This window comes from Rhinopithecus bieti, unplaced genomic scaffold (genome assembly GCF_001698545.2).
Source record: "Rhinopithecus bieti isolate Rb0 unplaced genomic scaffold, ASM169854v2 scaffold_12732, whole genome shotgun sequence".
Classification (NCBI taxonomy): domain Eukaryota; kingdom Metazoa; phylum Chordata; class Mammalia; order Primates; family Cercopithecidae; genus Rhinopithecus; species Rhinopithecus bieti.
In genome coordinates this window covers 704,893-717,818 of record NW_016807308.1, presented here as the reverse complement: position 1 = coordinate 717,818, position 12,926 = coordinate 704,893, and the positions used below count along the sequence as shown (strand labels likewise).

The 12,926-nt window shown below is 39.4% G+C and overlaps 1 protein-coding gene across 1 annotated transcript in view; it reads left to right on the top strand.

Annotated features, from left to right (window-relative positions):
• Positions 1-12,926, top strand: part of ANO6 (anoctamin 6) — a 68,798-nt gene that overhangs the window by 29,638 nt on the left and 26,234 nt on the right. The window contains exons 5-8 of the mRNA XM_017881137.1: positions 4,629-4,854; positions 5,887-6,056; positions 6,253-6,350; positions 12,184-12,314. Coding sequence (XP_017736626.1) covers positions 4,629-4,854; positions 5,887-6,056; positions 6,253-6,350; positions 12,184-12,314 — 625 coding nt within the window. The remainder of the gene's footprint in view (positions 1-4,628; positions 4,855-5,886; positions 6,057-6,252; positions 6,351-12,183; positions 12,315-12,926) is intronic.

The window sequence follows — 12,926 nt, the reverse complement described above, 5'->3', positions numbered from 1 at the left end:
CTCAAACAAATTTACAAGGAAAAACCCCATCAAAAAGTGGGCAAAGCACACAAACAGACACTTTTCAAAAGAAAACATCTATGCAGCCAACAGACACATGAAAAAATGTTCATCATCATTGGTCATCAGAGAAATGCAAATCAAAACCACAATGAGATACCATCTCACACCAGTTACAATGGCAATCATTGAAAAGTCAGGAAACAGCAGATGCTGGAGAGGATGTGGAGAAATAGGAACGCTTTTACACTGTTGGTGGGAGTGTAAATTGGTTCAACCATCGTGGAAGACAGTGTGGCGATTCCTCAAGGATCTAGAACTAGAATTACCATTTGACCCAGCAGTCCCATTACTGGATATATACCCAAAGGATTATAAATCATACGACTATAAAAAAAAATGCACACATGTTTATTGTGGCACTATTCACAATAGCAAAGACTTGGAACCAACCCAAATGTCCATCAATGAGACTGGATTAAGAAAATGTGGCACGTAAACACCATGGAATAGTAGGCAGCCATAAAAAAGGATGAGTTCACATCCTTTGCAGGGACATGGATGAAGCTGGAAACCATCATTCTGAGCAAACTATCACAGGACAGAAAATGAAACACCGCATGTTCTCACTCATAGGTGGGAATTGAACAATGAGATCACTTAGACACAGGGTGGGGAATATCACACACCGGGGCCTGTCAGGCGGTTGGGGGCTAGGGGAGGCATAGAATTAGGAGAAATACCTAATGTGAATGATGAGTTGATGGGTGCAGCACACCAACATGACACATGTATACATATGTAACAAACCTGCACGTTGTGCACATGTACCCTAGAAATTAAAGTACTTTAAAAAAAAAGTTTAAAACTACAAATAAATTTGATGAATATATGACCTTTAGATGTAAAAAGATTTTCTAAACTTACTAGCAATAGAAAAAGTTTCAGAGGAAAACATTTAAATATTTCCATACATCAAAAGTATCCTAAATGTAAATAAAATACCAGAAGATATATTTGTTAACAATAAGGCAAACAAGAGGTCAATACCTTTAATACATAGAGGCCAGATCACCTAGAAAATAACCCCAAAGATCTCAGCGGCTAAAGAAACAGAACATAAATATGCATTTACAAAGGAAAAATATAATGACCAGTGAGCATTACAAAATGCCAAATCTTAATAGTGATTAAATCCATTCACATTAAAATGAGATATGATTTTTCACCTCTTGAATAATAGGGCTCAGTGTGATGATGAAGTGCAACAGTCAACTACTCCGACACAAGACTATTGTAATTCTATACTGCTCCAGCTTCCTAGAAGGCAGCTTAGCAGTTGTGTTTCAAGTTTCAAGAATATTCATATGCTTTAATCCACTAATTTAGCTCTTAGGACTTTCAATCAGGAAATGTTTGAAAATGGTCAGTAAAGGTCAGTAAGGTTTTTTCACATACTTTTAACATTTTATGTATATATTTATATACACATAAACATATATATCAACCAAAATATTCTACTTCTCACCCTTCAAACAGTGGAATGTTGTGCGGCCATGAGAAAGTATGGTCATGAAAATATTTTAAGGCATATAAAAATGCTTATAGTTTATGATACGTTTAAGGGAAGGATAAAATATGTAAAGTGGTTTTAAATATGCATACAATGCATACATAATCCTGAAGGAATTGTGCCCACATGTAGATAGTAGATAAATTTTTTCCTATTTAATGTCATTTTTGTTAGGAATCTTGCAGTTACGGTTGGCAGAAAATCGGTCTTCAGTTGGTTTAAGCAACAGCAAAAGAGGGGAAGGTGGGATTTTTTTCTTTCCACCTATTTATTTTCTGAAACTGAAAATTCCAGGACTGAGGTATGGCTCCAGTCAAATCCAGATACTGCAGACCAGATATTATCAAGGGCTCTGTTTTGTAACCTTCATCCTGTGTCAACTGGCCTCCTGGGCTTGGTGGGTCTGGACACTTCCTTATGATACCAGAATGGCTGCAGCATTTCAAATGTCACATCTTCCAAGTAAAGAGAGGTTCTTTGTTTGAGACGGATTCTCGCTCTGTCGCCCAGGCTGGAGTGCAATGCCGTGGTCTCAGCTCACCGCAACCTCCGCCTCCCGTGTTCAAGCGATTCTCCTGCCTCAGCCTCCCGAGGAGCTGGGATTACAGGCACCTGCCACCACGCCCAGCAAATTTTTGTATTTTTAGGAGAGATGGGGTTTCACCATGTTGGCCAAACTGGTCTGGAACTCCTGACATCATGATTGGCCCGCCTCAGCCCCCCGAAGTGCTGTGATTACAGGCGTGAGCCACCACGCCCAGCCGAGAGGTCTTTTTTTAGTGGCTTTCTCTATTGATAGGTGAAGCTTCTCTTTCCCATGGGCACTAACAGATGTCTCCTCATGTCTCGGTGGCTGTTACTGAGTTATGTGTCAATCCCTGGATCAACTGCTGAGGCCAGTGGGATGTTACCTGTTTGTCTCAAGCAATCAGGTTGTACCTCTGGAGCACATTAGGGCAATCACACCTAAACCCCAGGGCTAAAAACAGAGGCGTTATTTCCCCTGAAGCAAAATCTAGGTTCTCTTCTAGGATGGGGAACAGACCCAGGCTAGCAAAAGCAATCAGTGTCCACTACAAGAGACTTTCAGATTGTCCACAGTGACCATATATACTAAAGTTATGATCAGAAAAGTATTAATGTTAGAATCAGAAATAAGTTATAAACTTGAGGAAAAAGAATAAAAAGCTTCCTGCCCCTATGAAGAAACACTGAAGTATGGGAAGCACCCCAAAGAAATATGGGAACTTAACAAGTTTGTAAAAGCTCTGGGATGAATTAGAATTCATTTCATAAACCATGTGGGAGGCAGTGCCATGGAGAGGTGAGTGTCTTTGGAATCTTAGGAGACCCCAGTTCTTTTACTTACTAGTTGTCTAATCTTGGACAAATTGCTTAATGTATTTGAGCCTCTATTTTCTCATCAGTAAGAGAGAGATAATATACTACCTTACTCACAAGCCTGTTATGAGATTAAACAAATACACATGTGCTAAGGTGAAGAGAAAGCACTTAAAGAATGTTATCTTTATCATTACTTTATAATAAAAATTACGGAGATAATTTTTTAAAATACATAATATTTAAACACCCTGTATGTATTGTGCTAAGAGTGGATGACTTGATTCATCTTTTTAATTTTTTCTCAGCCTTAACTAATCTTTACATATACACACACACAAATCTTATTCGTCTCACAAGTGTTGTGAAAGGAAATAGATCACAGGAGAAATGTAATGCCTTCTCTACAAGCAGATTTCTTAAAGAGTAAGAAAGACATCTTTTTAAACACTTAACTTTGGTTGCCATAATCATAGCTAGTACTTATATAGTGCTTTTCATGTACCTGAGCTTAATATTCTGTTTTTACCTGAAGTAACTCATTGAATTCTCAACAGTTCCATAAGTTAGATGCCATAGTATTCCTAATACACAGGAGAGGATATTGAAGCCCCAGTAGAGCTAGTATTCAAATAGAGGAGTCTAGCCCCAGGACCATCCTGTAATCACTCCCTTTACTGCTCTCCGCAGGTGACAACTGGCCTCTGTTACTGTCAACAAGATATGGTTTGCTTGGTCCTCAGTTTCCCTGCTCTGAAACTTTTCTGTCATCATGAGCAGTCATACACCTTGAGTGCATGGTTCTGGAGAAAGTAGATGTAGGGAAAACAGTTTAAAGATGCCTCTCCAATAGTGTCTAGTACTGTGTATCAAGTAAGAAAATTCATGGGACCTTTAATGTGTGTCGTTCAGTGGTGGGAATTCTGCTTACTGAGAAAGTGAAAATCTCTCTTACTGGGGATTATGCAAAAATACAGTGGTCTAGTGGCATGAATCTTGTGGAAATGCAAGTACAAATGACTGCCAGTTTAAGGTCATAAGATCTGAGAGTGAAAAGTGTGTGAAGCTTTTATCAGCAGAGACCTGCTGCCAGTAGCAACAGTTAGCTCAGGGCACCTCTGTGCCAGCTTCACTGGCTGTGCTGAGACTCTCCCCTGCTACAGTGATTAAGACAAAAGCTAGCACCTGCTGACACTTCAATTGGTGATAGCTTCTCTGTTGCAAGGAAATGTATCTCCTTAATGGAGTATGAGTGACCAAAAAACGTTAACTCACAACCTAAATAATTTAGTAATTGTAGAAGGGATGTTTTCTTTGGTTCTACACTCAGACATTTTTTCCTTCTACCAGATTATGCTACTAATTGTTCCATTTTTATGCTGTCTGAAGATACTCTTTTTTAAATAGACTTTTTTTGGAGTGATTTTAGGTTTACAAAAAAATTGCACAGAAAATAGTTTCCAGTTCCCTCTCATCACCCCCTGCACCCAGTTTCTCCTCTTATTAATGTTTTACATATGTGTATGCGCCTTCTTTTCACTTCCATCATTCCTTTTTCTTTTTTAAAAATTTAACATGCCAGACTTTCTACACCCTTGGTATCACTTACTTGAGATTTACATCACTTTACACACGCAAAGTGTGAGGTCAGTTTTTAACAGTACAAGTGCAGTTATTGGTGAGTCTCATGCTACTGTGTTTATTGTGCTTTCAGATCCTATTGATCATCGCTTCAGTTATTGGGATAATTGTCTATAGGCTCTCAGTGTTCATTGTATTTTCTGCAAAACTTCCCAAGAACGTTAATGGAACAGACCCAATCCAGAAGTACCTGACTCCACAGACAGCCACGTCCATCACAGCCTCCATCATCAGCTTTATAATTATCATGATTCTGAACACCATATATGAAAAAGTGGCAATTATGATTACTAACTTCGGTAAGGTCCTACTATAGCTTAGGTAACTTCTGACATATTTTAGAAACTGCCAAAATAGAGACTGTTCTCTTTTAGGCTTTTCAATTCCAGTAGGTTACAATTTTTAGAAATTTTCGAGTATAAACATATTTTCTCTAGCATGTGTGGAAATAAATTATCTACAGCTTTCCATTAGTAAAAGGGACAAAGCAAAGACAATCATTATAATGTCCAAACTCTGTGTAAACAGATCAGTGCTGAATAATATTTTCAATTACATTAGATCATGTACTCTATTGTTGAAAGTAAATAGTCTCTTTATTGCAAATAAGTGGAATAGGGTCATGGTTCCAGTGGCAAATATGTTCCTCTGTTGCTGAGAGGACAAGCTATCACACTGCTACGTGTCTTCCCCCATGCTGTTCATATTAATATAATTCTCATCAGGCTTTGATTTTTTAATGTGTTTCTTCTCTCTGGCTTGTATCCCAGGCAGCTGCTTAGTGGCCAAGTTAAGTGCTTGCCATACTGCATACGTCTGAGTCGTTCTCTGAATGGCCTGCTCGGTGGTCATCTAAAATGATCGAACTGATTCAAACTCCACACTAGGAGGATGACCTATTTTCTTTCCCAAATGCCTCTAGCAAGTTGTACCTTGGTTTGCTTGTTTTCTTCAACAGACCCACCTTAATGCAATTCAGGAAAACAAGATAATATCATTTAGCAGGCGGTTCAAAACTAATTTTCTGTCAATTATACCTATGGCAGTTCTTATTTGATAACACTGTACCTGTAAATTTTAAGGAGCGGTTGATTTTGTTGTGGGGGAGGGGAACATGTGGGCTATTGTATTCCTACTGTGAGGGAGAACTCATAACACTGTGCAAACTTGGAATTAACACAGTGGCTGTATTAAGGTATTCAAAACACCTTAAATGGAAACAGTGTGAATTGTATTTTTTTAACGTGTTAACTCATGTATCAGTATTTTTTATTAGAGTCTCAAAGCTGTGTACAATTTTAAAATCTTATTTTTCTTTCTTTTAACTACAGAACTCCCAAGGACCCAGACTGATTATGAGAACAGCCTCACCATGAAGATGTTCTTATTCCAGTTTGTCAACTACTACTCTTCATGCTTCTACATAGCATTCTTTAAGGGCAAATTTGTAGGCTATCCAGGAGACCCAGTTTATTGGTTGGGAAAATACAGAAATGAAGAGGTATGAATGTAGAATTGTATTATCTTGCCAATTTAAGCTGAGTTTTCTCTCAGTTACCCAAATGAATAGTTCTTTACTGTAAATTCCTAGATTTATTTTTTAGCCTAAGCAGAACAAATATCAGAAAAATAAGATGCCGATATTTCAAGTTAGATCTATTGAATATTTAAATGGTATTTTCTTTTTAACCTTCCAGTGTGACCCAGGTGGCTGTCTTCTTGAACTGACAACTCAGCTGACAATAATCATGGGAGGAAAAGCAATCTGGAATAACATACAAGAAGTATTATTGCCGTAAGTGTTAATTTGTATAGCCATGGGTAAAAGGACAAGGAATAGAACAGCCCAGCCACGCAAATCATTTGCCTCCATAGCCACATAGCTGCATGTCCACCTCTAAATGGATCAGAAGCTACTGTCATTAAAGGTCTCCAGACAGCATAGTCCAACCAACAGTGTAAATGTATCCAGGATCTAATAATTGTATTTTAAAACCTTCTTTATATTTAATGTAAATCCCCTTCTGCTGTAGTTTATACCTACTGGGCTATTGTTGGTGACTGATTAATAGCAGCCCTTTGAGCGACAGCACTGGCTAGAGCTGTGACCTGTGTATTTCCACAATTTCTCACATCCTTCTCTCTTTCCTATATGTTATGCATTTAAAAGTCAGTGTGAATTCCAGTCACTATATTAAGTGCTATATATATATATATATATATATATCATTTAATCTATCAAACTATTCTTATTTTTTTCTCCTTTCTGCTAATAAAGATCTGTGGTTTAAAGAGGTTAAATGATTTACCCAGTTTCACATTAGCATTAAGAGGCTACTGTGGGATTCAAATCCAGGATCCCATGAGTCCAGACTCTTAAGAACAGAGGTTCTTGCATGACCCTAAGGCACTGGGATACATAATGTTTTAAGAAATAATGTCTAGAATAATAACCACAAAGGTTTTGACTTACTGTTTTCCTAGAAATGAGCACAACAGAATAGTTGTACTTAAGATGTTAACTAAGATTTCATTGCCCTTTACAACTTTCACTTAGGCCCCCTCCCCTATCAAAGTGTAAAGTCCAATACCGTCTGCAATTTCTGCAAATTTCAGGGAGCTTTTTGTTTTGGTCTTCTATTGCTGCAATAACAAATTACCCCAAGATTAATGGGGTAAAAACAACATGTAATATCTTATGGTCCTGGGGGTCAGAAGTCTCACTGGACTAAAATCAAGGTGTTGGTGGGGCTGTGTTCCTTTCCAAGGGCTCTGAGGTGAATCTCTTTGCCTTTCCTAGCTTCTGGAGGCCACCATCTATGCTCCCTGCCTTGTGACCTCCTTGTGACCTCTTCTCCATCTCAAAGCCAGCAAAGTTTCATGTTTGTGACTGTGTTCTGTAGTCACCTCTCCCACTTCCTGTCTTCTACCCCGTCCCCCTCCTCTCCTCATCTCCCCCACCACCTCTTCCGTTCTTTTGTTTGGAAACAAAAAGCCTCCACCTTTATAAGAAGTCTTTTATCCCACTATATATACCTGGGAATTTTTTAAAATTTACCACCCTCTTTATAGGCTCTCACCTCCTGCCGTGTTGCCCTCTTCCCTCCATCACATACAGCTTCTCTCTCTTTCTTCTCCTACTCCTGGCATTTTTCTCCCCAGTCACCAAGTTTCTGTTCATTCTCTTTGTTGAGCAGTTAACTCACTCTGGGTTTCAGTGCATCCTTCCAGATTTCTTAACAGGTATTATTCTCCATCTTCAATGGAAACTTTCAGGGTCTTTCTCTAAACAAAGATCTCTCTCCTTCCTCTTCCCCCACCCAGAAAGGGATTCTGGTTTTAGCTGTGAAATTCTTTTTTTTTTTTTTTTTTTTTTTTAATCCTTCTCTACAGAAAACAACCCTCACTTTCATTGAGCTCATATTCAGATTTTTCCAGATAAGTAAAAGTAGGTCATGAATAAATAGTACTGTGTTTCTAAATGAAAACAAATGTATAAAAATTGAGGAAAGTCTTCATTCTGCAGCATTAAACAGTGATTGCTTTTCGGAAAAAAAGTAGCGTTAATTATTTAACACTGTGTCAGGTAACAATGCGTTTTTAGCAGCCCTATTCCTAAATTCCTATTGAGAAATTCATATGAAGCTGAAATTATGTTCACATAAATTTTTAAAGATCAGCATTATATCTATCCGTGTTTATACTTTCACTTCAAGTAAGCTCTTCGTGAAAATATAGTGATATGACTTTGCCTCAAATTTCTCTCCTTTGTTTCTTGTTTTGAAAACTTGAATGCTGAGTGTTAGCCAAATTAGAGAGTGCTGTGCTGCTTCTCTTTGTAGTGCCAGCTTTTTTACCTTTGTTATACAAAATCGAATTTATCAAATGATATATCAAGCCAGGCGCGATAGTTCAGACCTGTAATCCAGCACTTTGAGCCTAGTGTGCAGATCACCCGAGTCGGTCGACGTGCGAGACCAGGGCACTGACCAACATGGAGAAACCCTGTCTCTGCTAAAAATACAAAAATTAGCCCAGCGATGTTAGGTGGCATGCCCTATAATCCAGTTACTCTGGAGACTGAGGCAGGAGAATTGCTTGAACCTGGAGGTGGAGGTTGTGGTGAGCTGAGATCGTACTATTGCACTCCAGCCTAGGCAACAAGAGCGAAACTCCGTCTCAAAAAAAAAAAGATACCAGTTATCTTTTCTATCCAAAACTATACCAAAAATAGAGAAAAGCCTTATAAGTCAGCGGTTGTTTTCACATCATGTAAGCAGTCAAGAGAAACCTGGAGAAATGTATTTTACCACACATGTACCCTCTTCCTTCCCCCCCGCCCTCCCGCCTTTGGGCCCATACCCCTTGAGTAGGATTCTTGGAACAAGGAAAGGAGCATATCTGGCTCAGGGATCCAGGTTCCTTTTGGGGCCTCCCCAATACCTGGCATGTGACAGGGACTCAGTGTAAAGCAGCTGAGTGAATGAATGAGTGCCTTATATGCTTCAGATACATCACATCAGTAAATTACAGAGTTGTCAGTGAGACTCAGAGAGCAAGCTCAGAGCCCTTTGGCCTTCCCAGCTCCACTTAGTGTTTTGATATTTAAGGCATTCTTGGAGATTTTATTCTCTTCTTAATAAAAGACTAGTATAATTCCTGTGTTAAATAGCTCACTCTGGAGAATTTTTTATAATAAAATGTCAGAGATAATAGAATTAAGGATGCAAAATGCCCATAGCATTATTTTTTGGTATTTAAATAGTAGATGGCTATAATTTTCCTTTATATATATTTATACATGTATATTGTAACATAAATATCTCTTTTTATATTAATAAGCATACTTATTTGTATAATAAGAAAAAAGAAGTGTTTTAGGAGAAAATGTCCCTTCTCAAGATAGGATTTGGAGAGAAGATGAGCTATAGGCAATCAGAGTCCTAAATATAGGTGTCCCTCACTATCTACACTTGCTCTCTAAGTTCAGGAACAGTAAACTCACACATAAAATAGATTCAGGTAGTGAAGGATGCTTGTATTTCAAAATTAGCAAGTGGGAATACTGTAGAATGTCTGAAACAGAAATGATTATCTCCAGCATGTGGATTAAATGTGATAATGGAGGTGAAGAGGAAGTGAGATGTAAAGTGCTTCTCACCATGTTTTGCACAAAATAAGGACCTAGTAAAGCACAACTGATGATGTGGTTATGACAATACACATGGTTAATTCCTATGGAAATTATTTTGTAACGCCTGCTTCTAGCCTTCGCCAGGGAAAAAATTTCTGGTGTGTATATTTTTCTAAAAGTTCTGTGGGTGATTCTCATGTGAAGTCAAGATTGAGGTCCCTGCACTAGAAACACAGACCTATAGAAAACGCAAACATGAGTGGTTAGACTCAGGAAAGCCAAACAGGAGGCTCAGCGTCTGTAAGTCAGAAATGAAAGCTAGTCAAAAAGACTTCTAAGATGACCTGATATGAGAAGGAAGTGCCAGATGACACAAGTAGTTGCCAGGACAGGAGTTTCATCCTGAATCTGAATTTTGATGTGATTTAGAGCCCAGATAGAAAAAGACCTGCTTCTTTGAGGGCATGGAAAGGATTCAGCAAAAGTCTGAGGCTAGAAGTGTGGGAGGCAGAGCAAAGGATAAACCAATAGAAACCACACCCAGTGACGTTAGAGTTAGGTGTCATGAAGGGTGATGGACATGTGTGGTCCTTGGTGCTACCTGAGTCACACCCCGCTTGGAATGACTGTAAAACTGCAGATTCTGGAGCTTATCTCAGACCTTTTGGTTGGGAGCATAGGAAGCTGCACTACTCATAAGCATTCCACGCCGTGCTTGTATGTGCTGAAGTGGGAACCACTGATCCAGGTGGCCTGGATAACTGAGCCAAGAGTCTAGGTAACATAGTCCTTATTTACACTTGGCTTCAGCCAGTGCAGCCTGTATTGCTCAACAGAAAATCCCATACAGCAGGTTTTGATGTGTTAGGAAACGTGCTACATCCATTACCTATTTTGAATCATTTAATCCTGACAGCAGCCCTGGGCAGTGTAGGTTTTATCACCCCGTTTTATTTATTTATTTATTTATTTTTACCAATGTTAACCAGCTAAGAAATAGAGTTTGGTTTCAGATTCAGGGGTGTCTGAACTCATATCCCCTCCACTTTCCACAGCCTCCTGCTGCCTGTCTTAACATCATCAAAGAGAAAGAAGTGGGGAAAGATTGTGAGTTCAGAGATGTCTCCTGTAGTAGAGATAATTTGCCCTGAGTAAAGCTTCAGTAGCAGTCAGTGAGAAGTGAGCCCTGAGATCAGTAGCAGTGGGAAACCCAGCAGAGTGAGCCATTTGTACTGTCTGTCTTATGCTGGCTGGGTGTGCACACATGATGGAGAGGATGAGGGTCTGCCTGGTTTTCTTACAGTAACTGTCCTTAACCATCACGGGATGCCTTCTCATTATCAGAGTTTGAAGGCCACACCCACATGTTTAATCACCCAGTGTATCCAGATGTTAGATCTGTATTTGGAGTTGTTATCATGCCTCTTCTGATGACTCCACAGGTAAACCACAAACCGGCAGTTGCTTGAGGGGACAACAGTTCTTTATGCCACAGGTGCACACCTCATTTTACTGCCAACTCAGATTTCTTTTCCAGACAAATTGCCATAAAAGGGGGGAAGCACTTATCTCAGCCACAAGGCTTTTGAGAGAGGGAAAAAACATGACATAAAAAAGAGACAGTGGGCAGCTCAGCGGGCAGTATCCAGGGGTGGACAGAGCGCTGGGACACAGTCCAGGCTGTTTTCTCCTAGCTCTGCACTATGACCTGGAGGAGGCATTTCACTCTTCTGGTCCTTAAATGATTCAGCTTAAAATAGGAATTGGACCTATTTTACCTAAAGTCAGATTATGTCACTTTCCTACTTGGTGCCCTCCCGTGGCTCCTCACTTCCCTCAGAGGAGAAAAACTGCCCAGATCCTGACAGTGGTCTCTTATCCCTACCCTGTGTGCTGTCTGTGAATCATGGAGGCCTGCTCCTGCCTCAGGGTCTCTGTCATCACCGTTCCTTCTGCCTGGGACTTCTTCCCCCAGGTTTCCCACTCCTTTGTCTCCTTCACATCCTTAATCACATATCATTCTGAAGGAGGCCTTCACCGGCCACCTCCCTAGACACAAATGCAAGCATTCCCTGCCCTACTTAGTTTTCTCCACAGCACTTACCACCAGCTCGCATACTATATCTTGTTTTCTCTGGTGATTTTCATACTGGCAAGACCATTTTGAATGATAAGGGGGAAATGAAAAAACAAACAACTGAAGTTCATCAAATGTAGGAACCTGCCTTTTAAAAATTAAGCTGTCCATAGGAAAAGGTAGGAGAAAAAAATAGTAGCAGCTGTAGCTTTGATAAACCCAGGTATGTAGTCCTATTTTTCAAAATATTTTGGAATAAGGAGACAGAAATAGAAACAAATTTAGCATGCAAACAAAAAATAGTTTATTGAGAAGATTACTGGTGCAGCTTTAAGATAGCAGCAAAATATTTTTATGACCTTGGCCTGATAATATTCGTTCTAATTTATAAATTTTTTTTTTTTTTTTTTTTGGCAGCTGGATCATGAATCTAATTGGGCGATTTCACAGAGTTTCTGGATCAGAAAAGATAACCCCACGATGGGAACAGGACTACCATCTGCAGCCTATGGGCAAACTGGGATTATTTTATGAATATCTTGAAATGAGTAAGTTCTTAGTGAAGTTTTTAGTGATATAAAATATGTTGGGAGTATGTTGTGGATCCCAAAAGCATCTGTTATTAAGCCATATTAACATTTAGCATATTGAAGAAGAGGATGTTTTTCTCCACTAGATAAAATTATACAATCCGGCTTTCAGATAAGGTGGTCATGTGTGTCTTTGTCAATATTTATGTTGTACAAAGCTAGAAATTTATTAGCGGGCAATGGAATGCAGTATTCATTGAGGTACATCATTACCATTAATTCTTTTTTTTGTTTTTTTTTTTTTGAGACAGAGTCTCGCTCTATAGCCCAGGCTGGAGTGCAGTGGTACAATCGGGGCTCACTGCAACCTCCGCCTCCCAGGTTCAAGCAATTCTCCTGCCTCAGCCTCCCGAGTAACCAGGATTACAGGCCACCACACCCAGCTAATTTTTGGACTTTTAGTACTGACAGGGTTTCACCATGTTGGCCAGGCTGGTCTCAAACTCCTGGGCTCAAATGATCCACCCACCTCAGCCTCCCAAAGTGCTAGGATTACACACATGAGCCACTGGGCCCAGCCATCTTCACCATGAATTCTATTTTTTTTTTTTTTTTTTTTTTTTTTTTTTT